Below are 26695 nucleotides of genomic sequence, written 5' to 3'. Positions count from 1 at the left end.
GCAACCTGTCACCTAGGAAGCCAGTTGTAGCTGGATGCATGTGCCAGGAATGATTTCTCACATGGATCCCATAAGTCTTGATAGCTGCTCAGAACCACATAGAAGAGCATGACGGAGACGAGAGAGTGAGCAGAGGGGAAAGCCATTGCCAGTGGCAGCACTTCAGCCTGTTACTGTTAGGTTGCTGCGCCGGCGTGTGCCTGCGCATTTGGGGCAACTGGACTGGATCTTCATCTGTGATGAAATGCACAAAATGTGCCTCTTCTGAGGGGACTCACCAAATGTTGCAGACTCCCAGCTGCCCAGGGCTCACCAGAGGGCAGCAAGATGAGAATTTAAACAGTGGAACACTTATCTTTGGGTGGGGGGCAATCTCTCTGAGGATTTCCTCCCAGGAAAGGGGCAGAAAGTCAGCCTCTTCTTTCTTCTGATCTGCTTGGATCACCACAAGCACTCAGGCTCCTGTCCTTCTGACTTTTCCCAACTTTTGGTGGAGCCGGCAGCACATGACCTTGGGTCGCACCCCCGCCTTATGTTTAATGTACATTGCTTCCTCCAGAGACTCCTGAAAGCTGCAGTCTACCTCTCAGAGTGCTACAGTTCCCAGTACCCTGATCAAACTACAGTTCCCAGGAGCCATGCACACTAATTGTATGGTGTGGATGTGACCATTGTGCTTGGCTCTGGTGGATCCCATGCCTTGCAAGGCTTGGTGTAGATGGTAGAGTAGGGGGCTGATACCCTTTTTGCCCTGGTGGCAAGTTCAGGAGTAGGTGGAAGGCCTTTCCCCTGAAGCCTTTCCCCTGGTCTCCTGCTGGGGTTCTGGTCTCTGTGGGGACTGATGACTATATCCCGTGAGCACTTCCCCGTCACCATATTTCCACTATCTCCCTCTCTCCATCTCAATCGGAGGTAATGCTTTTTCCTTTTCTTTTTCCTTTGCAGAAAGGTGGCCACTCGCGGCGTTTTGGGCGCTTCACGCATGGTGCGTTGTATTACTTCTGCCCCTTCCTGCCAGAGAGAGACTTTCCTGATATGTTGGGGGCTGGGGGGGTGCGAGGGAAGAGAACAGGCAAATAGAAAAAGAGTCTAGCTGGGGTTGAGGGGGGTATGACTAGCCTATCCCAGGTGTGGGGAACCTTTGGCCCTACAGATGTGCTGAACTACAGCTCCCGTTATCAATAGCCTAGGGCTGATGGGAGTTGTAATTCAGCTGCATCTGGTGGGCCAAAGATTCCCTATGCCTGTCCATAGCAACCTCCTCCTGCACCCACTTTGGGAGGTAGATTGCGGGGGTGCGAGGAGCTTAGCTGATAGAAGTTAGAGCTCAGTTTGTAGACCTTGGGAGCCGTACATATTCTACAAAGGCAAAGGTTTCTGTTCCGTTAACAAGTGACATTTTACATGTATAGTTTCTCCTACAAGGTTGCAATGATGGGAGAAACTACACCTTCGCAAAGTTGACCTGTCTCAGATCTCTACAAGGGATAGAAGCCCTGCCCTTTTCAGAATAAGGAGGCAACATTGCCAAAAGGGGGGATCCAAAGGGAAGCTGTGCACTGTGATACGGTGGCATGTTGTGTGTGTTTTATATAAAGAAGGACCAAAAGACAGATATTTCAGACAGGTTGAATTGCTTTGTGCAGAATCACATTTATGACATTTATGACATTTGGATTACCTTGTCTCAGCTGAATCCTATCTCTTGCTCACACACACAGCCTCTTGGCCTGTCCCTTTATGTTTGAGCAAACAAGCTCGCTACTTAAAGCATTGTTTCCTATTTTGTCCAAACCAGGAAACAATGGTTACCAGCTTTGGAACAAGTCAGGATATTAAACCAAAGTTTGAAGTTGGTTTAATCGCCTGCATTGTTCTGAAGCTGGAAACTTGATGCCACCCATTGGTAATATATTTAGGACAGGCAAGATGATGTCCATATAGAATTCCCTAGGATGGTACATAGTGCTGGTCCGTAGCTTAGGTGGCTTTAAGATGCATTCCATAAATTCAGAGAGGGTAGGCCTATCTGTTGCCATTAACTATAGTAACTAAATATAAAATGTGCTTGTTCAGAGGCAGTGTATCTTTTATTACCAGATGCTAGGGACAAAATACAGAAGTTGGCCCTCAAGTTAATGTCCTGATTGTGAGTTTGCTGGGGGTGGCTGGTGGAAGGGGGGGGGGATTTGTGGTTAGCTACCATTTGGGAACCATAAATGCTGGAGTAGGTGGATCTTGATCTGATCCTGCAAGTTAAGCTCTGCATAGTCACATAATAGGGGGCTTTTGTTGCCACCCAGCAAGGTTTCCTTTCATCATCTGGCATTTCAGTTGCTGTGACATAGGTGGAGGCTGCAGCTTGGGGGAAAGGGAATGAGAGGGTCGTGGCTTGGGGGAGTGGAGAAGATATTACTGGTGCTGGGCGTTTTGAACCCGGGTCTTGAAACACGTGGGGATTATTAGAGAAATGGCTGTTGCAACCCCACCCACCCCAGCCCAAGTTTTTAATTTAGTTCCCTGCTAGATTTCACTCCCCAGGCAGGTCCTTATGAGTTTCAATGGCAGAGCGGCACCTTCTACCATTTAGGTTATGTCCGTATGCCTTGCCTTCTTGTCCACTTGTATTCTCCCAAATTTCAATGGGTTTCATGGGCCAGAGGCTATAAATCCCCCCTTCCATGACATGTTGGAATATTTGAGGGCCTGGGCTGATTTGGGCGGTAACGCTTTGTTGACGTGTGTCTCTCTTTCTTGCTGCCCCTATGGAAGCGAAGTTTTCCGCTCCTGCAGAAAGCAAAGTTACGGTAGGAAATTGTGCTGCCTCATGCTTTTCTCTTCCCAAGCTGCGTCTCATCCCACACCCCCTCCCAGCCTACCCTCCTGGCTCTCTCCATGCCTTGTCTTCATCCTGCTGCTGCTTCTGCTCTCTTCCTTTGCGGGGCTCATCCTATTCTAGCAGAATTTGGTGGGCATCCTTTTGCTTCTCTGTATGACTGGCCTGAGCATCTTCCCTTCACACGCTGCTGCCAGCCCTTCCCTGCGCTACTAGTACATGGCGGAAGGTTCTCTCTGCCTCTCCCTGAGAATCTTGCTATTATGGGCTGACTCGATTTCCCATGGAGATGGATATGCAAGGCTGTACATGGATCCCCTCCTGCCCCCAACATTCTCTCTTTTTAACAGAAAGCAGACTTTGAGGAGGTACAGTTGTGGGAGCAGCTTGACACATTCCCTTCCAGCTATTATTCTGCTAAAATAAAAATAAAATAAATCTCACACACGCACCAGCACTTCAAGTCCTCCCCCAAAAGGAGCAGGGCTCTCAAAGGCCCAATTTTTTTGTTTGACTTCCATTCACCTGGCATGGCTGTGTTGTTGGCCTTTCTTCAACCTGCCAGTCGATTTGCTGCCACACTGATCTGTCAAGCGTCACTCATGACTCTCCCTGTGGTTTTCTTAGCTGTGGGGTAAAGGCTCCTACGGAGAGCTGCAGCTGCCAGAAAAATGAGCTTCTTTCTGTCTCTGTCTCTCTCTCTCTCTCTCTCTCTCTCTCTCTCCCCCTCTCTCCCTTTCCTTTCCTTTTTTTATGGAGGAGCCCCCATGCCCAAGAGGGGCAGACTCCTGGGGTCTCAGTATTTGACTCCAAAGACTTACTAATTTATGTATATTTTTAGCCAGTCCTTCTTTGGGGATGTGCAATCCAGGCTGTACTTGGGAGCAATCTGTCATGCTTCCATGGAATCTCTCTGAGGTTGCTGTTGAACCAAGGGGGGCAGAATGATAACCTACATGTTAATATGTAGTGGCATGTAACTTTTTCAGATATATATATATATATATATTTAAAAAGCAATTTCAGGAGGCTGTAATTGGGCGTAAAGGAATGGTGGCTTGGGAAGGCTTAAGGTATTCCCACCAGCGTGTTTTCCCACTCAGATTAGTTCCCATTAAACTCCTCTTTCCACCTGCAGGGAAGAAGATACAGCCCCCCTCCCATATCTTTCTCCCTGTGGAGAGGAAAGCAGCAGGGGGAGGGGAAAGGCAATTATAAGCAGAAAAATGGCTGCCAGGAAAAAGCACCTCCTTCCCACCCACAGGTCTTCTGATCCAGATTGCAGCCTGACTTTCATTTTTTAAAAGAGAAAATATGTCTATAATATGAAGTTTTGCCATGAAAGCCCATTTTCCCTTGCAAAGTGTGGCTTCTGAGGCAGTAATTTGCATCTAAGGAAATGCAATAAGAAAGGGAGGGGACCGCCCCCCCCCCCCGTTCCACTTGCCTCTTCCAATGTTCAGGGCCCTTGTTTACCTAGCAGACAAAGTTCTGGAATTCCGCAGAGGTAGAATCACAGAGATACAAATCACCTCCTCCCTTGGGCTCTTTTCAAGGGAGAAGGAATGGGCCTTCCAGGCTTCCTTACTTGCAGCTTTGGTATTTGTTTTCCTCTAGGCACTATGGCAGCCCTGAGTATCTAGATCCTGAGAGGGTGGCAAATTATTGAGAGTTGAAACCTGCACTGCAAGGATGCCACTGGTTGTGCAGGGCCCTGGATAATCTGCATATGTTCTTGCACATGGCTGAGTCAACACAGTTTGCCATTTGATGCCTTTCCCTGAGAATGGTAGACTCCAGGTCATTGCTGTTGGGCATATTGCAAATTAGGGGAGCCCTGAAAGAAAATGGAAACTCCACAAAGAGAATGCTTCTTAGAATCAGATTCATTTCATTGTATTTAGTGACCAGCCATCATGTCTTTCATTACATTCAGAGCATTCAAAATGATCCGTGATAAGCCTTAGCCCAAAATAAAACCATACTAATGTATAAAATGACCTAGAATGCCACAAATACAACCCTAAAACAAATATTGTTCAATGCTTTTCCAATGCTACAACAATAAAACTGTGAGCATAACAGAGCTCTGCTTCAGGATTCTCTAAAACTGGGCATTGACGGAGGTTTAAGAGCATCTCTGCTGGAGCAGCACATCTGATACTATTTTGTATGTTTTTCCTCTGTGCCCCCCATACTTTAGTAAACACTTATGAAAAAAGAATCACCAAAAATATAGACAATTATTTCCAATAATGAGTAATTATTTTATGCAATTCAATTTTTATATTGTACCTTCTCTTCATAACACCAATAAAAGAGTCAATTTTGTCACAATCCGGCCACCCCTTTACTGAGAGCTGAATTTTCAAGATCTTACTTGGGACTTCTGAGTCGTGCAGGATCTGTTTGTGACTCTGCCATACAGTTTTGATGGATGGGTACAAGCACCCAAGGCGAAGGTGTGGACTGACCTGTCGATCAAGGTCCTCCTCTCACCTTGTCCTTTCTCTTGCTTCAGACTCGGAGACGGGAGAAGATGATGCCAGCAGCACACAGGTGACCCAACGCAGCCAGCTCCAAGATGAGACCACCTATAGCTCCCCGACAGGTGAGGAGAAGAAGGCAGGTGAATGGAGAGGTTTGGCAAGCATTCTGAGCAGAATGGGCATGGAACTATATTTCAAACCAAAGATGTTGCTGCTGGTGCCCCAGCAATTCTGCCCCCAAATCCCCTCACAATCCTGAGACCGTAACCTCCCTGCTGCCTGGCCCTTTCTGAGGCAAGAGTGGTATGTCACATATACCATGCCAACACAAATAGCCCCCCCCCCCCGTGATTTGTTCACCATGAATCCTATGAGCAGGGGCGTCTTCTGTCCCTGAGTGTCCAGCTTTTTTGGATCGTTGGCCAAAGAGTTTAACTCTCCTTCAGGGTTCCTTTTTGCAGGCAGCTACCATTGGAGCATGAGAATTACTGCTCCCTGGAGACATAGCCAACCTAACATCACCTTTTCCTGGAAGAAGGGCACATATTAACCGACGCAGAACATTAATTTAATAAAGAGGGCAACTTTATATCAGAGGAGGACTCAGCAAAGCATAAAGGTCATTAGATTCCACAGAAATAAAACTGAAAAATCGCAGGCTTTAACTATAGCCTCCTCATACTAGGTTCCTTCAGTTCCTGGTCACTTCAGACGGTGCTCATGCACCTTCCACAGAATGACTAGGCAAATGGGGCAGGGGGAGATAGAGCCCTTGGTTGATCGTGCATCCCAGTTAGCAAATTGTGCTTAATGGGGGCTGTATTCTGAATTGAGCAACACTTGGAATCTTTAATGAGCAGCGTTTAAGTGTCGATGGGCATATATATATCTATCGTTCTGCATAACATTATACTGTATAAAAAAGCCAGTCACACTCCTGGGTGACAAAGAAACAGAATTCAGGATGGAGCTGTGCACATGTTTATGCAGATAGGAGCAAGCTGGATTCTCAGAAGTCAGCAGTGTGGGGAGTCAGGTTTATTTCCCTGAGAGCACCCACTTAAGCAGGTGAATAGTTTCCATTCATTCTTTTGAGTAAATGTATGAGATTATTCCCCATGCACTTTTCACTGTTAGCAACCTTCTTTGGCTTTCCAACCTCAGTTTTTCATTGGGCAACTTTTAGTCACCTATTTGCCTTTCCACAATCTCCTTTAGTTTAAATCGTTCTTTCCTCTTGAAGAGTCTCTTTAAAAAAAATGCAGTCCTATTCTCTCACATTCTTTTTACTGAACAAAAAAACAGGTCCGAGTTTTCCATCACAAAAGAGGTTTCCCATTGTTTTGATCATCCCGGTACCTCTTTTTGGGTGGTTCCGGGGTCAACAACACAAGGCATAAGCTCCCATTTTCAGTTTGGGCAACTTTATCCCCAATGAACTTGTCTTCAGTGCCTGGCACAGGGCACTGCGGTTCTGGCCTTCCATCTCTACTCTTCCTTCAGTAGGTAGTCTTGGGTAAGGTAGTCTCTAAAAAGTTGGGGGAACAATGATCTACCTTGCAAAGCAGGATAAACAAGTCAATGATTGCAATGCACTGTGCATGTTAAAAGAGCTACATGAATATTCATTTATATCATTGCAATAAGAAATTGTTCGTCTCTCCTTCCTTCACTGCAAATGCCTGAACTTGTGTGTTGCATAATTGTGTTTGCCTTCACTCTGGCCGCATCCTCTTGGTGGCTGAGTTGAGTTATTAAGTGACCAACCTGGCCTTGTCTTCTTTTCCTTCTTTGCCCCTCTTCTTTGTCCTTTCCAGCTGAGAGAAAAATGCTTATTCTTAGCCCTCAAGAACACGACCTGACGCTAACCCATGATATATGCAGTGGCACTGCACGCTCCAAGAAACTGATACTTTACAGCCTCCTAAATTAAACAATATCGATAGAATCTCGGGTTACCAGGCCCCGATCTGATGCAAGGGAGATGGGGGGCTCCCAGCCCCCTCGATCAGTCCATGTCTGTCTTTCCTTGCAGGGGAGTCGGACACGCTGGTGGATGCCTCCATGAAGACCACGCCGACCTCAGTGCCAGGCCTGTCCCAGACAGATGAGCACTCCAACTGGTCAGGGAGCCAAACCACGGTGTTGGAGAAGGACCCAGAGGCTGGCCCCACGGTGAGGGGACCCTACCTGCACCCCAGCATTCCAAGGCAAGCACCTGCCGAGGCCCGGCACCTGGGGGTGGAGCCGCTGGTGCGGGCATCACGGGCGGAGCTGATTGGCGTGGCCCCGGGGTCCGAGGACAGCCTGTCTCTGGGGAGCGACCCCTACGGCAGTGCCTTCAGCCTGTACCGGGGCCGTGCCCTCTCCTTGCACGTGTAAGTAGCCATGGGGCCGTGGAGTGGGGTGCAAGGGCCATTATGCTGGGACCATCTCTTCCCCCCTACTCTCCAGTCATAATCCCTTGCTGAACCCTCAACCTCTTAAGTCATTGATTCCGAGGCACCACTGAAACTTTCCCGAGCCCCATCATCACAGTCCCGATCCCTGATGTCATGGCACCCTCCATCCACAGCCCCCACTGCACTCTCTATACCCTCTGAAGCCACCCACACTATACTGCCATTGCCTATCCTACTGCTTCCTCTGCTGCAGTATCTTCCCCTTCCCCATCACCTCCTGCCTTCACTCTCCTAAAATGTTGCTATGAGGACAATGGGCTGCATAGGTAGGTATCCGCTGCTGTCCCAGGCTTCCCACTCCCCAATCAGCATAGAGAACAGAGTCTCCATAGCTCCTTCCCTCCCCAGAGTTTGCTGTTTTCCTTTGGCCTGGAGCTGACCCTGTTTCACATAAAGCCAATGGCATCAGTACTGGGCCCTCTAACATCAAACTCTGAGAGATGCCCATTTAATTGGGGCATCAATTGTGGCACTTAAAAAAACAACAATCCAAGCACAGTGGGCTGCACTCACTCTTCTGACACATCGCAATATTATTTAAATTGTTATTAAAATAATGCCTATATCACCTTTCATTTCAAAAGGAATACCAGTCCTGGTATGGGCTAGCAAAGAAATTGCCATGACCAAGCGAGTCATTTAAGCCCTCCGAATCCTGGATAACCCAAATCCAAATTTATAACTTATGGGTGCAACTGAGCTAATATTAAGCACTTCTGAGTTCCATTTACTTCAAGGGAAGATTAAGCACCTGCTTAAAACGAATCCTTTTGAGATTAGTGGGACATAAAAGTGCTCTACTGAGGCTTGATTGCATCTTATGTAAATTAGCCAAACCGAGACAGGACCATTGGATGGGAAATTGCCGTTTCATCTGAATGTTTGATTTCACCCACACAGAGACGAGACCCCCATAGCTGGCTTGGTATAGGTAAAGGTGGAGACAGTCACAAGAGGCTGGGATTGTCATATAGACAGGGGCCTATACTGTTCCCACCAAGGCCTAGATTAATGGGGAGAAATAGCAGGGTTTCGATGCCATCATCCGTGTTTGGGGATTTTAGTTTAGACAAGTAAAGTAAAGGGAGCGCATCATTCAGGAATATATAATTATGCATGGTGTAGAGTAAGTGGATACAAAGATTTTTTTTCTCTAGCTGGCTACTGTGGAGACAGAATGCTGGACTAGATAGGCCATTGGTCTGACCCAGCTGGGGTCTTCATATGTTCTTATATTCCCCTATTCCTGAGGTCAGTGCATCTGACTGTTAACCAGAAGATCGGGGGCTCAAGACCTCCCAGGGACGGCTGTGGGCAGGATTCCTTCATTGCAGGGGGTTGGACTAGATGACCCTCAGGATCCTTTCCAACTCTATGATTCTATGATTATTAAACAACTTCAGGCAGGCAAATCTGGAGAAACTATAGAATACGGAAGCACAATCAGAGGTAGGTAGTTGCCCTCATCCATAAGGATTAAAGCAGGGATTTTGGGGTTGTTTCCCCTCCTCCCCACTCCGATCAGTGTGAAGTCACAAGTTAGAAACTAGGCAAAACTTAATTAGAAACCAGGAGAAACTTTTTGTCAGGAAGCCAAGGAATATAATATGTAATTTGTTATGCACTGCCTCAGCTACGTTAGCCCCATCCCATCATAGCCTGATGTTCAGAGATGATGGAATTTGTAGTCCAGCATCATCTGGAGGGCCACAGGCCCCCCAGCCCTGATATCTGGCAAGGAATGCTACTATTTTTAAAAGAAAGCTTCCATGACGTGAAAGTGAGACTGGTTGCTGGTGATTAAGGGAATGGTAATTAAGAACCCAACAAATGATGTAAGGATGGTGATGTGATTATCTCTTTGGTAGTGGTGCTTTTGGCTACACTAATGCGACTTTTGTTAAATTCAACACACACACATATTTTAAAACCCCCCGTTAAGAACCCCTTTTATTCTAGAAATGTAGCGATGCAGGGAGGCAAACAGGGAGAGATGATAAGCGGTGTCGAGTGCCAAATCTCTTCCTCATACCATATATAGATCCATTTCAGTTTCTGAGCCATTAGCAGGCACTGCCCACACATTTTTATTATTTCCCCCTTGTAATAATGGGAAACTGGATACCAGCGGTTTTTCTTAAAAGCGAAAGCTGAAACCCGTCATGCTGTGAAAATGGCAGCACACTCCATGTTAACTGCAGAGGCAGTGAGAAGGGTGGGTGCAGAGCTACGTTAGGTCACTTGAGACTCCCTCATCTCCCTCTTCTTTCCTCCTGAGTTTGCTTTCCCAACTTTATCCTCACGCTTATCATCCTCCGGCTATGGTAGCTAACTAAGTATACACTTGCATAATTCTCACTGTGTGCGTGTGTGCATGCAGCTGGACACGCATGCCCATTTGTTGTAAGGAACTGAGTTGGCCTTGGAATTAATGTATGTGTGCCAAGTATGTATCTGTTCATATGTACACATGAATTAGTGTTTGTACCTGTGGGAAACAGCATGTCTGTGTACAGGATGCAGCTCTCTATTCCCCTATCCTCTGCCTTCTGTTGCATTTCTGGCTGCACCAGGGCCTCCCCTTGTCTTCCCCTGCTTCCTCAAGCCAGGCCAGCCTATAATCATCTACCACTGATGCACAGCCCGATGAACTCCCCCCCAGTCTCTTCCTTTGCCCTAGTGCAGCATCTGGCATGGCTCATTCAGCAGATAAGACAAAGAGTTGGATATTGCCAGGAACAGTGGGTATTTTCCCTGGACTTTTGGTGGAGAATCCCAGTTCACCCATCTGACCAGTCTTGGAATCAAATATGATGATGATTTATTTATATATATGCCACCCGTCTGACTGGGTTGCCCCCCAGCCACTCTGGGCAGCTTCCAACAAATTAAAACACAAGTAAGACATCAAACATTTAAAAAATTCCCACATTTTTATGAGGCAAGACCCATCGCAATGCAATCCGGACCACAGTATGCCACAGCACAGAGCAGGGGCACTGTAGAAAGGTCTAGGTGGGGCAAACAGCTTGAGGAGATTCAGATAGTAAGCCAAGCCACACACTGCTGGAGAAGGCAAAAACAAACACACACACCCTCCTCTGTACACATGCACACACATCTTCATCTAAGGACAGAAGTACACGACTGTTCCTCCTTCTCATTGCCTCACCTCTCTCTTCCATGGGTAATTTAAACCCAGGTCTGCCATTAGGAGGGGTTGGCCATGTGCTTTTTTATCCAGGGGGTACTCAAGGGTACACAGTACCTGCACCCCTTTTGTTGTGAGGCACTTACGGTAACAACTTCATGGTTAGTACCAGCATCTATTTTTCTAGAAAAAGAGCACTGGTTCTCCATATTAATTAATTAATTTATTTATTTATTAATGTATAACCCACACTTTCATAAAAACGTAGCAAGACGGAGTAGGAGGATAAAATCAACAAAAGGATAAAATCAGCACATATAAGGATAAAATCAACAAAAGTTCCGTAAATCAGCATTCAAAACATCAATAAGACATCAGCATAGGCACCTGCTCCCTTGCCGCTCACCACCTTTTGAGTTTTCCTGCCTTAGCAAACTATGCCATGTCTTGCCTTCCAACTGCAGCAACCTCCCCCATGGTGGGTACCGGAGAGATGATGCCAACAGCAGCAGCAAAACCAGCACAGATACCCTCCACCCACCAGCACAGAAGCCTCCTCTCCAGCGCCCAGTGTCCCCCAGAGCAGGGCAGTGCCCCGTCCAGCCGCCTGGGGCTGGACGTGGCCCCACCCCACCCGTGGCTCCCCGCAGGAAGCTGCTGATGCCCCCCGAGTTCCAAGATACGGCATCCGAGGAACTGGACGAGAAGCTGAAGCGCCCCAAGTCATCTGGCTACTCTCAGGCTTGCACAGGAGAGTCCCGGCCCCAGACGCCCCTGAGCGAGGCCTCCAGCCGCGTCTCCGTCCTCCGCCCATCGCCCAAGCTGCCGCGGACGGGCTCCAAGATCTTTGACAAGCTGAAGTTCTTTGAGGAGCGACGCAAAAGCCTGGAGCAGAACGAGAACCCTTTTGCGGGGCACACGTGGCTGCCGCTACGCAAGACGCGCTCTTTCGACCAGCCCGGCTTTGACGATGCCAGCCCCTTCCTCTCGGCCGTCTCCCACGAGGACCTGCAAGAGGACACCCGCTCCGAGCTGGGCGGCGTGGCGTTCCGGCGCCGGGCCTTCCACCAGAAGGCAGCCTCCTTGGATGAGCGCGGTCGCTTCTCCAGCCGTGTGCACGACATGGAGCACAAGTTCACGGAGGAGCTGGGCCGCATCAAGCGCACCGTGTCTCAGCAGCAGCTGCGGCGGTCGCAAGAGCTCTTCAGGTCACCATCGCCACGTTCCTCCGCCGAGCCATCTGCTCCCAGGGTCCCGCCACCACGGAAACTCAAGCCCCTTAAGGCTTTGCCGCTGGCAGAGAATGCCCACGGTGTGCAGCAGCTGGTGTTGTCCAGCGTGGTCCTGGTGGGGCCCCGAGACGAGACCAAGGGGATGCAAAAGCCTCTGGCGAGGAGCGTGGCCACAGCTGAGCAGGTAGCAGAGCCCAGCAGGGGTCAGAAGGAAAGCGATCTGAATGGGCAGGATCTGCGGAGGAAGGTGGAGCAGTGCCCGCTGACTCTGGCAGCCCCCTTGGGAAGGAGAGACCTCCTGCAGGCTGGGCATCCAGAGAGCAATGACTGCATGGATGGAGGGTCTGTGAACGCAGCGAAAGGGAGCCATGAGCCCAAGGGTCCAAGTGCAGCCTCGCATGCCCGGAAACGGGAATCTGGTCAGAACGGACATTCCCTGCCCTGGGCCAAGACGGAACCAGGAGCAGATAGAAGCAGGGCAGGGACCCACAGTGCAAGCAGAGAGTTGGAAAGAAAGACTGGGAAAGTGGCAGAGAAAAAGGACAACGCATTACAGCCTCAGGAAGGGAAGAGCACTCGGAGCAGAGGCAAAGGGCGCCGGACGCGGCGAACGTCGCCTGAATCAGGTATGGAATCAGGGCAAGTGCTGCTGTCTCCTTGGGGAGGAAGCTGGCAAGCTAGGCTGTGCTGTATGCCGAGGGGAGAACTCCACCCAACTTCCCACAGAAATGGAGAGGCCTGTAATGTCCTTTCCTCCACTGTAGGCAAGACCCTTAGGATTCAGGCCAGAGCATCATGCATGCCTGGGATTGTATGAGCTCCTCGAGAGGGTTGGTAAGTGCTCAGTCTTGGCTTGTCCTTATCTGTTCTGACTGCTTCTCACATTTCTGCCCATGTCATCAGCATCTGGGATGTAATCTCAGTCAGGCCTTGCCTGGAAGAGTCATTGGTGCATTAGCTTAGCGTAGGGCAGGTGTGGGGATCCTTTGGACCTCCAGATGTTGCTGAACTACAACTCCCATCAGCCCCAGCAAGCATGGGGAAGATGGGAATTGTAGTACAGAAACATCTGAAGGACCAAAGGGTTTCCACACCTGGCACAGGGTGTGGGGAAGAGCAGGTTTTTGCAGGGAAAGCTCTGGAGCAAATGCAAACAAATGGTTGGACATGGAGCTTTTAAGCCCAGATCTGTGCCTGGAAAAAGTGGGGCAAAAGCTAAGTGTGGATAAACCCCTCCTCACTATCCTTGGCCCTCTGTCCTTTTTGTTCCTTTCCATAAAACAAAGGGACAGCCTCTGATCAATGGGAGTTGGAAAGAGGAGCATGAACTTGAGATCCAGTTTCTGAGGCAGCCGAGTGAGTGTGGCAACTTCATCAGGGCCTCCAAGTAGCTGGCAGATACAAGACATGGTGCTACATGTACAACAGTTAATTGGTTCACAGTTCACTGTGGTTATGTGTACGTTACAGAGAACTGTAGTCTCCTAATGGCTAACACAGGTTTTGTGACAGGATTTTCAGTGCTTCGGAGTCAAGAATGGAAATACATGCTCTTTGGACTAGTGCAGGTTTTGTTCATTTGCTTAGCATTTAGGTACATTCCTCATGCATTCTTGCTACTGCCTTGTAAGGTAAGTAGGCTGGCCTTAGTATCCCCATTTTACAGACTGGAAGTGAGGCTGAGAAATGCACACATCTTGAATGCACAGAAGTAGTGTATGTACCAAGGGGCTGCTGTACTGGGTCTACCAAATTACTGACAGAAAAATAAGTCCTCCAACTTCCTTCCCAGGTAGCCTGACTCAATAAGTGATCATAAATTTAGACACATTTATGACTAGTGTCAGCTTTGAATGCATTGAGCTGTAACAGTAGTTTTATGAGGGTTCTAAATTTCCCCCCTCTCTAAACAAGTGAAATGAAGCTCATCCTCTTTAGTTATTCTTAGAGACCTGTGAAGGTGGCTATCTGCGTCAAGGCAGAGTGAACTGTGCCACTCAGGAGGCTCCTCTAATCCTTTGGACTCAGCTAGGTAGCAATAGATCAAGAATCCACACTGTGCGAGAGAGAGACTTGGGGAGATTAAGGATTTTGAGCAAACTGTAATCATCAGCACATAAAAGGGCTCTCACTCTCTCGGGGCATAACAGAACCAGTGCATGTGAAAAAGAGAGCTAAGATTTAAACACATTCCTTCCCAGAAGGCAGTGCAGAGTTTTATATCCATGCAAGTTGTGGACCTTTCCCCCTCCTCCACACCACCTCTTTTGCAGCTGCTCTTTCTCCCTCTCTCTGCACAGAATCTTCTGATGATTCCTACATCTCGGCGGGTGAGGACCCACTGGAACGCCCCATCTTTGAGATCCCTATCCAGGATGTAACGGTCGTAGCTGGAACAGAAGTGCTGTTCAAATGCATCATCACAGGCAACCCTTCCCCAGAAGGCAAGTGCATGGAGTACCAGGAAGAGTGTGGGATGAGTGAGGATGAGCATGCATAGGCAAACCTGTGGGGTGCCCAGTGCAAGTCAGAGTGAGAGGGGCCAGGAGATGGATGGGGGCCATCTACTCTACCTTTGCTGTTGTCTCTTGGATAACACAGGTGTCTTCATTCCACAGATCTCTAGGGATCATTGGTTCTATTTGGTTTTGTGTATGTTGCCAAGCTCACATCAGTAAGGATTCTGCTTTGAATATGGTCCAGAGCCATGTGGTCCTGGTGGCAACACTAGGAGGAAAAACACAAGGCTGGGGGAGAGACATGGTTGCAATTCCAGCTGCCCAATAGTACCAAGTAATGTGACTGGCAAGTAATGTTGCAATTAACTAGAATGGGGGGGGGTTGGCCTAACCAGGTTTTTTGCTTTTGTTGCAAGAAAAACAAAGGGCAATGCTATTTTATTTTTAGCTGCAATCCTTTGATAGGCAGGCAACAATCCTGCTAGACTTTCCCTCCCTTCGCCTACCAGGTGTTTGGGCTTCACCACCAGCTCTGCTTTCATGCAAATAATTCAACCCTTACCCCTGCACCAGAATGTTCTATTTCAAAAGTTGATAACTTTTACTGTGATGCAGTTTTCCAGCAGTAACACCTGTGGTGCTGCCAAACTGTAGTCCTGTCTTAGGGCTGGGAAATAACCCAGGGGAAATAACCACCGTCCCAGGGCAATTACCCTCAGGGGCCCTGCTGCATACCCTCTTCAAGTGTTTTTGCCTGGCTGAAATGTGTCCTTGAATTCTGATCATGCTTCTTATCTAGATGGAGGCCAGAGAGGGGAGTGTGAATGTATGTAGAAACTAGCCTACTGTACAAAGTGGGGGAGATACATTTGTTTGGCTGTGGCCCTGCCCACCACTGCCATGTGGCCTCCGGAAGGTTGCTCAGAAGGGAATGTGGCTCTCAGGTTGCAAAAGGTTCCTCACCCCTCCTCTCTGAAAAGGACACAGTTCCAGCAGTCAGTGGATAAAGTGGAAAGTGCCATGTATGGGGGGAGGTGCTGTATGTACAGAAGTGAGATGTCCCCACGTGCTCTGATCTCCTACCCACTTGCCCCTTCCCCACAGTGTCATGGCGAAAGGATGGCGTCCCCTTTCGGAGCAGCACCACTCGCCCTATCAAAGCAGAGGGAGAACGCCACACCCTGCTGGTCAGGAGTGCCCGTGCGGCTGATGCCGGCCTCTACACAGTTTGTGCCACCAATGAAGTGGGCGAGGCCTGCTGCAGTGCCATCTTGACTGTGCGGCCAGGTAAGTGGCCGGGGAAAGCCAGCCAGATGGGTGGGGTACAAATAACAAATTATTATTATATTATTATAAGTGTGTGATGAACGCAGTGGAGGCAGCCCAGAGAGGACCAGCCGAATCCCTGAAGGCCAAGGGAGGGTTGTAGAGTCATATTCCTTCCCGGGCCAAGTTTGGGGAGAAGCAGTTTCCTGCCTTGGGGCTTAGTTAGCATCCTAGGCTAGGTCTTTTTCTGTCAACCTTGTGGTGCCTCAGGCTGCTGCCGCTGCTACTGCTGAAAGAGAGATGAGGCTGCCTTTACCCTACAAGGCTTGGTTTAGGCCAGCCTGGCTGACAAACAGCCAGTAGCAGTCTTGAATGCGGGTAAGAAGGGAGAGACGGCCTGGACTGCTGGGCTCTCAGCACCAACCCCACAAGGTGGCGGCGGGGGAGGTCGAGCTGGCTGGCGGACCGACTCCGATTCCTGCTCCGTGTTCCGGACCACAAACTCCGCAGGGAAACCCGTGTCAGCGGCGCCTGCAGTTTGCAAGCGTTCCTGGGCACGTGCAAATGAATTATCCGAAAGGATGCAAATGAGGTCGCCCGTCTGTTGATCTGAAATGTGAGCCCTGGAGGGGCTGGGGTCGGCGTCTGTCTGGAGCGCAGATGCCTTCCTCAAGGGAAGGCGGTTCCGAAGAGGCTCCTGGATTCTGCCCGGCCTCTGGCGCCTCCGTTGAGGATCCGTTTGCCCACTCGTCTCCTCCGTGTCGGACGCTGTGTTTGAAAAGAAGCGGGGATTGAGAGAGAGAGCGAGAGATCAACCTCGGGAAATGGCTGTAGGATCCTCTTTGCCGCGCCGATTGCAGGCTCGGGAGGGGCGCGCCGTTTGTTCCCTGCGTTCTTGCGCTGCAATCCTATGCATGTTTACTCGGAAGTAAGTCCCGCTGCGTTCAATGGAACGTAAACCCAGGTAAGTGTGCATAGGATTGCAGCTTTAGTGGGTTTGGAATTGGGAACTCGGCAGGGAGAGGAAACGCAACTTTTCAACTCCTAGGTGGGCGTTTTGAGGGGAACAGAGATGGATGAAGCTGAGAAGGGAGAGTGTCTCTCGCTCCCATTAACCCTTTGTTTGTACAACTGAATGGTGTGAAGGGATGAGGACCCTCCAACTTCACCACATCTGCCCTATAGTTAGGAAGAAATGGGATTCTGCTTTGGGTGCCCCTCTGGGGGCTGAGAATTTATTAGGCTATAACCTCCCAAAGCAATGGGGCTGCAGAAGGGGAAGCCAGCCTCAAATTCTCTCTAGGCCTCTTACCTTGTTGCCCAGAAACTTGGAGGTGAGAGAGACTCTTATACTAAGGTGTTTTACCTTATCTTTGGGGATAGGGGAAAGCAAGGAACTACAAGGCAGGCCATTCCCATCCACACAGGATAATCTTTCCCTGCCTGCAGCAGAGCGTGATGGAAGGCTTTGAAAGACTCACCCTTTTGTCTGGATCGAACACACCTCTGCTTCTTCCTCCTATTTTGTGCAAAGGGCTAAGAAACCTATCCTGTCTCTTTAGATTTTCTTGTAAACACCCCACCCATCCCTACTCAGCTTGAAGGGTAGCATTGCCACAGAAATTGCCACAAGACTATTTCCACTAACTGGCCCCACAACAAGGCCTGCTCTTCTCCCAGCTACTAATGTCACCTTGGCCCCTTTCAGGGAGAGCAAGCCAGGAACGATGCTGCCAGCAAGAAAAAGAGTAGTGGCGCCCATGATTGGAGTTGCCTGATTCATGACTGTTTAAAGTCTTTTTCTTTACCAGATGGAGGTGGCATAGATATATATCAGCAGTGGGCTTCCCTGTATGCCCATGGGACTTGGCAGGGTTACAGGCAGTGTTGGATTTGATACCTTCTAAAGCAGTACTGGGAAAATCACTTGTTGTTTCTGTTTCTTTACTCTGCCTCTTTCTGGGTAAGAGGATTGAATATAGACTAGAGCCTAACTGCAAGAAGGGTTTCACAACCCAGATGATCAAATTATTTACATTTATTTATTATAAACAATGCACTATGCAAATTACACACTAATAGAAATGTTGTTTGTGCAGATTCATATATGCATATTTGAGGTGCCAAACTTTTCACCTCATGACTTTGCCACAACAGATTTACACAAAGAGCTGTTTCTCTGAAACGGCCCCATTATACACACACGCATGAAAAATAGTCAAAGAATTGTAGGTCATTACGACGTTTATTTATTTGTTAATACACTTTAATCTCACCCCTCCTGCAAGGATTTCAGGAAAACATAATGGTCTCCCCTCACCCCCCAATTTTATTTTACTTTCTCCTCACAATGACCTTTTGGAGTAGGTAAGACTTGAAAGATAATGACTTCCCCAAGGTGAGCTTCATGGCTGCTGAATTTCTGAAAACTAACATGCTTTCTTGAACTGATAGTTGTCATATGGGGGTGAGTTTGGATACAAGCCTCTCCATAGAAAACTGAATTAATAAAATCCTTGCAGAAGAATATTACCATCTCAGTTATGAAGACAAACGTAATTCAGAAATGTCACATAGTACAGTCCTACCTCTTCAGAATGCAAGAGGAGGGAAGTTCACATGTTTGTCATTAAAAGAAAAAAACAAAACAACCTCCATGTCTGTGGAAAGTATGTCAGGAAGAAGGAGGGTTCTGACTTAGTCTCTCTTACTTTTCTACTTACAAAGATAGTTAATTTAATTAAACGGATAGCATTCAAACATGTGATCCTTCAATTGCATTTTGAATGATACAGGCCTAGGAGGGCTGTATACCATGTGATGTTTCTGATTGTGTGGTTCTGTTCTAAATCAGCCTCTAGGCTCCATTCCACAGAAGCAGCAAAGGTCTATTTGAGATAACAATGTTCATGCTAGGCTAAGTGCAGTGTCCTAATTGCAAAATAGGGCATAGTGGAACAGTCAAGAGGAAGGATGGAAAGAACTAATGGGGTGTTAGTTGGCTTAGGTAGGGGCAGGAAACTGGAAACTTGCATACATAAGAAGGAGCAGGGAAAGCAAAGAATGAAAACACTCTAACCAATCCACACCCTTAGGGCGAGTGTTTTTGTTTCAGGGCCAGGTCCACTGTTACATTATATGCTTGCCACTTCCCCAAGTTTCCATCTGGGGCTGCTCTAGTAACATTTGAATGATGAAAATCACATAGGAAGAGTTGACAATGTGTTACGTCCCACATCAGCAGAGTGGGATGGAGCCTGCTAGGAAGCTGGTAGCCATAATGCCCCAGTAAGGGTATCTAAAGATAGCATAAGCAACCAAACATTTCCTGCTGCAATGCATTTCTATTACTATTTTGAAGGAACCAATGTATTCCAATGGTCAATTTGTTTTATTACTTTTTGTATGTGCTATTTTTTTAAAAGCAAATGGAAACCTCATCCCTTAGAATACATTGTAGGTGCACTGGGCTATCATGCAGAAAGCTTGATTATATCATTTACCCTGTGCTTGTGGCTAAACCGTCAACTAAAATCCCTGTATATGAGCCCTGCCTGCTAGGTGGGCGGCTATGTCCTGGTGCTGCTTTCCCCCTTGAGCTGGAGAGCTTTGCTGCTTCGATGTGATGTTCACAAGCCATGCCCTAACCCTCTTCTGCTTGTCTAGCTCCCGCAGAGTCCCACAGCCGATTGGTACCCCATCACGAGCTCAGCAGCCCTGTCACATCAGATGAAGAGTACCTGAGCCCCTTGGAAGAGTTCCCTGAGTCTGGCACCCCGCGGCACCACCCTGTCATGAAAGTGCAACCCCGATCTGAGATTGGCCCACCCCCGGTGCATGTGGGCATCAACTTCAAGGCTGCCCCATCCTTTGAGGTGAGCAGGTGGTGAGACTAGCGCAGGAGGGCATGACAGTGGAAAGTAACCTATGGCTTTTGCATACTTGAATGAGGATTCAGGTTATAAGTCGGCACTTCCTTGGATTGAGGTTGGGGGCCCTGGGCTTTTGACATGCTCAGACCTTTGAGGCAAAAGTAAATTCCAGCTTTTACTCTGTTGAAGGTATTGCACCTAGCAGAGCTTGCCCTGCACTCTGCTTACCCCTGCCCCCTGCCTTAAAGAGAACTTGCTTCCCATATCCCTTTGCAGTTGGCATGATCCTGATGCCCTCTCTTGCAGGTGACACTGAGTGACCAGGAAGTACTGGAGGGGCAGGATGTGGTCCTGCGCATTCGGGTACAGGGAGAGCCCAAGCCCATTGTGCACTGGTGAGTGGGTTTTATGATACAGCATAACTTCACAAGTAGCCATGTTGTCCTGGGATGAGATGGGTGGCAAAGCTTTCCCAGTTTTGCAAAATAAGAATCTCTCTCAGGCAACCAGTACTTGTGTACATCAAGAAGAGAGTTGGGTTTATTTTATTTTTCCTGTCTGGCCTTCACTACTCCACAACTAACAACTGTGTGATATGTAGACTGGCAAAATATTAAACAGACAAGGCTGGTCTTTGATTTCCAAAGGGCACAAGACCCATCCAACCTGAGAATGGTTTGTTTTGTATGTAAGTGGTGGGATGGCAAAAAGAAAGCAGGTCCTCTGCCTTCCAGAATGTATCAAGAATCAGACCTGAGACTGATAGGCCTAGATGTAATGGCAAAAAAAAAAAAGGGATCTCTGATCTTATGGTTTGAACTGCCTTGACTATATTGTACCAAAAGCTATGTTTGTAGTAGCAACAAGGTTGGGGGAAGGCCAATGCAGAATTGACCACCCAGATGAAGTATGTAGCCTCTTCCTGAGGCATGCTGCTGTGGAGGAGGGATGGTGAGATGAGATGACAGAAGAAGCATTTTGTGAAGTTGGATGGAGTTGCAAGCACTGCAGTTTCTCAGACCCTCTCCTCTGTCCTCTAGGTTGAAGAACAGGCATCCCATAAAGTATGGGCGGCGCATTTCTGCTGTGGAGGAGGACGATGGATCTTTCTGCCTACATATCCGCATGGTGGAGTGCACTGATGCTGGCTATTATGCCTGCAAGGCCATCAATGAGTATGGCACCAAGCAGTGTGAGGCCAAGCTTGATGTACAAGGTACCTTTGGAAGCCACAGAGCATGAAGATTAATGCTTGCCTGCCATGGGCTGTCCCCAGAATATCCTGCTTGCATGCCTATTTCCTTGGTTTACTCACTCATGTAAGCATGCTTCTGACTCCCCCCCCCCCCCCCCGCCAACATCCTGTGACCTATATCAATCCTCTGCCCACGAGTAGCCTGTGGCTCTATGGCTGCTTGTTTCTGGTTGTATTGTAACTGTCTCCTGCCCCTAGAATTCATGACAGCCCTTGACTGAATTTTGCCCTTTTTTCATCATGAGTCTAAGAAATTTAGAGCTCCAGTTTAGAACTTCGGCCTAACACCAGATTATTGAGAGACACAAGCAATCAGGTTTCTGTGGACTACTATGGTAAATGGGGCAAGGAGAGGAGAGAGGTTCAGCTGAAAGCAAGAAGGTATCATGAGTTCCTGAACATAAATACTACTTGGGATATCTTTAACACTTTTTGAGTGTTGAAAGCATTTCAGAAATCCTTACTACAGACTTGTATGGTAGTTATACCCATGTTGCCAAGGTGGGCTTGAGGTTAAGAAGATAGTGGCTTGCTGAGGGCCTCCAGAGTAGTGTAGCAAAAGGCAGATTGGAACTGGGGACTTGGCTATTTATTTATTTTATTTAGCAAAACTTACATACAGCTTTATAGTAATAAAACCACAAAGCTGTTTGACCAAAAAAAACATTAAAAGTATAAATAAAAGACAGTTAAACAGGTACTTAGAAAACATTCAGAACTAATTAAAATCAACAGTAAACTAAACCATTATTCTATGCTACAAGCTTATATTGGTTTTTCTTTCATTTTAAGTGGAATGGACAGGGTGAGGTGTGCCACCTCTGGTAGCAGCTATTAAGAAATGTTAAAAAACAACAAATTAATTAATCAATAGATTTGGATTTCCTGCCTCAGGCACCAAAATGTTTTGGACTGTCACTATTCATGACTTTCATTAGAGAATCCTGGGAATTTTACTTTCCTCCTTAGAACTGGGGACCCCTGGAAGGAGGGAATGGGGCCAAGCTAGATGAGATACTTCGTTTTGGGATAGTGGATGCTTATGATGCTGGGATTGAGATCAGCCTTTGATGCTGGATTAGGGGTGCTCCCAGTCCATGTTTGGGTGGGATTCAGTCACATACTGGGAAATTCAGGTTGCACAATTATAGTTGGTTGGGAGGTCTCTACACCCCCAAAAGATAGGATTCTTTCCAATAAGGAAAGTGATGGGAAAACACACTGGATAGTAAAGGGTAACACTTGCTTAAATGATGCAACATCATTTAACCTCCCACAAACAAATCAGGATGAATGTTCATTAAATAGCCAACATACTCTAATCTTCCTGTAAACAAATGAGAATGAATGCTAATTAGCACCAGTCATCTGAAAGCACCCTAGTAAGAGCAGCAACAGGAAGGAGATGCTTTTTCATTCTTCTCCATTCCATTTATTTGTACACTCAAAATTTCACCCACCCATGGGTGGGAAAGCTGTGGGTGGGGACAGTGTGTGTGAATAAACAAAGAGGAAAGGGCTAAGTGGGCCACCCACTTCTCTACTCTTCAGCTCTGTGGGCATGCTCTGAGCCACTAGCCACTAGGGCAGTCCAACACAAGGCCGTTTTTTGGCAATCCTCAGCAACATTTGACACCCTCTCACCCTTCCAGCCCTTGCACTGCCTTCCCAAAGGCTCTGGGCTTTGGGAAGGAGGTGTGAGGGCTCTGACAGGGTCAGAAAGTTAGCACTTTCTCAGCTCTGAGAAGAAGCTGGAAGGGCCTTAGGACACTGCCCAAAGCATTGCACCTCCTTCCCAAAGCCCAGGCAGCATGAGGTTGTGGGGTGAGGTGTCAAATTTTGGCCTGTCGCTCTCCCCCACCCTGGCGCAGCATGCGGCCCACAGGTTCCGTATTGAAGTAGGTAGGGAAAGTTGGACCGTCCCTGCACTAGGCTAGGCTCGTTCTCCTGGATAGCCCTCCATAGGTAGCTGCCTTCTCCTGAGCATGGCAAGCGCAACTGCCTTGAAACCCTTTGGAGGCCTGTTCCAGATGGGAAGAAGAGCATTCAGCTGTTGCTTAGCAACTGAGCACCAACTGCCAGTGTGCTCCCAATCCTCCCCCGTCCCACCTTGAGCTGAAACAGTGGCAGCTGCTGTGGAATTTTGGAGAAAGGAACCGTGAGCCTCAGAAAGGAAAGAGATGAGAGAGATAGCCACTGAGGGGGCCTGATGGCTGTGTATACCAATGTACTGCTCCCACATTCCCATAAAAACAGCCTCTGTCTCTGCCAGTGGCTTCCATGCTAATCATTGGGGCAATGAGCAGCAGCAAGTTTTACCGCCAGCTCTCAGTACACTCCTCCCTGACCCCTCAATCCTACTATGCCTTTTTGTTCTTGGCTTGGTTCCGCCTTTCCCCCCCCCACCCTGTGGTACCCAGAACTGGGTCCCAGTGGTGCCACCTTCTTTCCAGTTCATTTCCAGCAGAAACTAGGGCCCATCTGCATTATACATTCAAAACACTTTAAACAGCCATGGCTTCCCTCAGAGTATCCTGGGAACTGTAGTTTGTCAAGGTTGCTGAGAGGTATTTGGAAAATCTTACTCTCAAGTGAAATACGATTCCCAGAGTTTGCCAGGAAGAGGACTCAATTGTTAAGCCACTCTGGGAACTGTTGCTTTGTGAAGGGAATAGAGGTAACACCTCTGAGCACCCTTAATAAATGACACTTCCCGGGATTTTGTTTAGGGAAGCTAAGGCTTAAGTGTTATGATACTGCTTTAAATGTATAGTGCAGATGGGGCATGCACCAGGCATCGTCACTACCACCAGGTGAAGGAGCAATCCAAGGCATTTTGCTGCCTGAGACAAAAGGCAGGGTGTGCCTCCCCATTCCATGTACAGAATCTGACCACTTACAGTAAAATTACTTCTTCAGTACTGATGCCGGGGCAACATCCTCCACTGTACCTGAGGGCTGCAGGCTGCTTTACAGGGCGCAGAGCAGGTTAGTTGATAGGACTCAGGCAGAATGGTTGTAGTGGGGTTGTTGCCACCCCAGCATTTCCTGCCTGACGTAGCTGCCTCACTTTGCTTAATGGTAGGACTGGAGCAACCAGCTCCTGTCCACATGGGCATCTCTTTACAGTGCCTGTGAGCCTAAATGGGATGCTATCCCCATGCTGTTTACATCTAGTAAAAGGAGAGGCTCGCTTCTCAGCTTCTGTTACCTGACCCCATAATGCCTAATATAGGCCTGAGTGGGATTTGTGTAGGGAGGAACTGGAGCAGGCTGGAAGGAACCAGCACTGTATTTTTCCCTATCATTGATAGCTGAGGGTATATGCTAGTATTGGCTCACCTCAGTCTGGCGGGACTTTTGGTTCTTTCCCCTATACCCTTTTAAAAGGTGCCCTTTCCACTTTGATCAGCCTCTCTTGCTGCCTCCTTGTGCTGAATGCAAATCCCTCTGATTGGCCCATTGCATCACCTTTTAGGGAAATAGAGGCAGGGCTGTTTTCAGGTCCTGAGTGAACAGGACTTGCAGGGTCTGTTCCTAGGATCCCTGGATCTGCAGAATGTTCCCAGGTGGCATGTTTTACCTAGATAGGAAGAAGAGTCTGAGACTTCCTATAATAGGTTCTGCCTGGCTTCAGTGTTGGACTGGTTGGCTTGGGAAGAAGGGGACACTGTCAGGCAAATGGGAGTGTGTGTCTGTGTGTAAATGCACTGTGCTTGCTCTTTTGCTTTGCCAGACAGTGTCTACATCTGTGTATCTGCCAGGCAAACCCTTTGCTTTGACCAGGCATGTGTGAATTTGTCTGTGCTTTGCCTCTGTGTCCACCATGCTACACTAACCCTTTGCTTGCTGACTGTGTTTTTGTCTGTACAGGGGGAGTGAGCTAAGGTACTGCTTGGCCCCTGGGCCGCTCTAGCCAGACAACTTGGGCAGTTGCCTCTGCTCCCAGCGTTGACTGAACAAACCAGACTGGCAAGGCTTGGCTCCTGCCCCCACCCACTGGATGGCCAGCGCCGAGACTCACCTGGACCCACAGGGCCTGGCTGCAGCTGGAGGAGTGAGCCACTGTGGGTGGGAGAGTAGTTCTGGGCTGCCCTTAGTTGCGTGAGCTGAACCAATCTGTGGCATCTCCTTAGTGCGTGGGCAGGAAGCCTCTCTGTACAATCGAGTCTCCATGTGATCCACTCTAGGGCATATAATCTCAGTGGTGGGCACTGTGCCTGTACCCAGGCGTTACACCTCTAGGTGCTGATGGTGTTTAATCCCCGTGCCAGCATCCATTTCTGTCTGGCCTGAACTGTGGCCAATGTGTGGTGCTCTCTGTTTCTTCCATGTGTCCATGTCTTCTTGCCCCTGTTTGCACACTCCTGTTTCCAGGGGCCTGGGGCAGAGCACTAACTTGTCTGCTCCCTGGCCAGCTTCTCTAGAGCCTTGTGCTGCTCACCCACGGACCACACACACTAAAATGAGGCAGCTTTGGAAGGAGGAGGCCCAATCTAGGCCTTGCTTTCCCTCAAATCCAAGAAGGTGTCTGTGGGCAGAAGACTACATGCTCAGCTTTACGCAAGGCAGCGTCCTTATCTGCACGAAGTCTGGACAGCACAAGCTCACTGGGAAGGGACCTTTGCCCCTGAGTTGTGTGGGATGGAGGAGGGTCAGGGAAATAATGGCACCCCACTAGACTTGAGCCTGCTGGGCTATGGAGCATCTTTAATGAAGGAGGCCAGAGATGCAGTCTCTTACTACCATTGTGCCCACCCCGCTCTGGGAAGGTCTCACAGGGGCTGGGCTACAGTGAACCCCTTTTTTGTAGAAGAAATAAAGTCTGTTTCGTTTGGTAAAAGTGCTGTGTGGTTTGTTCCTAGCGCAGACCCCTGTCTCCCTCTTCCCCACGTCCCCTTCTTACCCCAGTATCCTGCTCTTGTGTTCTCCACACCCCATCATTCTTTCATTCACATTTAATTTGCTTCTGAATATGGCTGCCTTCCTCTCCCCTGCTACTCATTCCTGGTTGCAGTGGTTAACGGGTTGCCAGCCTCAAGTAGTATTTTGTTGAAGTATTAAACACAGTACACACAGAAGTATTTGCTCGGATTTGTCTTAACTTGGTAGTTTGAAGTGTGCAAAATTTACAGGCCGTTGGTTCCCTGATGTGTGGAGGAAATATGACACTGGGCCATGGGGGAAGCAACTTATTCCTTCTCCTTAGTTCTTTGTCTTGCATCCTGGTTTAGCACTAGAACTAGAGTTATTGCATCAGGTTTTTCCATTCAGCATTTATCGTGGCTTTGGGTGTTTGAGATGTAGGGGAGGAACAGGCAGTGCAAGATACATATGCTTCCTCCTCCTCTGCATCTTGAGCAGCTTAAAGTTATTTCTCAAGGTGATGGTATTAGTTACCCCCTGAGAGTTGTGCAGCTCTTGTAGAAAGTTAGCCATGCCTCAGAGCTACTCTGGGAGAGTGCAGAAGCCCTAGGTTTTTTTGTTCATTATACTTATACAATTGAAGAAACTAATAGACATTGAACATAGCCAGAAATGCAATGAGTGAAGTTTCAGCATACTGAAGTCAGTCATTTCTAGTTTAATCTAGCTTAGCATTATTATCCTTATGAGAATATTGAACCAAAGGAATCTGAGTACTGCATGACACTTAACAGTAGGGATGGGGTA

The 26695-nt window shown here is 48.2% G+C and overlaps 1 protein-coding gene and 1 long non-coding RNA gene across 7 annotated transcripts in view; both read left to right on the top strand.

Annotated features, from left to right (window-relative positions):
• The window catches only part of SPEG (striated muscle enriched protein kinase), a 102771-nt gene that overhangs the window by 30342 nt on the left and 45734 nt on the right, over nt 1-26695 (top strand). For 2 of the 6 annotated variants that reach the window (XM_053400974.1, XM_053401011.1), the window contains exons 2-9: nt 5358-5447; nt 7361-7535; nt 11403-12796; nt 14471-14614; nt 15734-15916; nt 19562-19770; nt 20074-20162; nt 20808-20983. In XM_053400974.1, the coding sequence (XP_053256949.1) occupies nt 5358-5447; nt 7361-7535; nt 11403-12796; nt 14471-14614; nt 15734-15916; nt 19562-19770; nt 20074-20162; nt 20808-20983 (2460 nt within the window). Of the gene's footprint in view, nt 1-945; nt 986-2625; nt 2808-5357; nt 5448-7360; nt 7704-11402; nt 12797-14470; nt 14615-15733; nt 15917-19561; nt 19771-20073; nt 20163-20807; nt 20984-26695 lie in introns of those variants that run through there. The other 4 variants (XM_053400992.1, XM_053401002.1, XM_053400982.1 and 1 more) reach the window with 4 other exon arrangements.
• Nucleotides 22896-25865, top strand: LOC128419844 (uncharacterized). Its single transcript, XR_008331932.1, has 2 exons — nt 22896-23249; nt 24896-25865. It is a non-coding gene; the product is annotated as an uncharacterized LOC128419844 (long non-coding RNA).

Source organism: Podarcis raffonei, chromosome 1 (genome assembly GCF_027172205.1).
Source record: "Podarcis raffonei isolate rPodRaf1 chromosome 1, rPodRaf1.pri, whole genome shotgun sequence".
Classification (NCBI taxonomy): domain Eukaryota; kingdom Metazoa; phylum Chordata; class Lepidosauria; order Squamata; family Lacertidae; genus Podarcis; species Podarcis raffonei.
The sequence above is the reverse complement of the archived record's forward strand: the minus strand, read 5'-3'. Positions and strand labels throughout refer to the sequence as shown.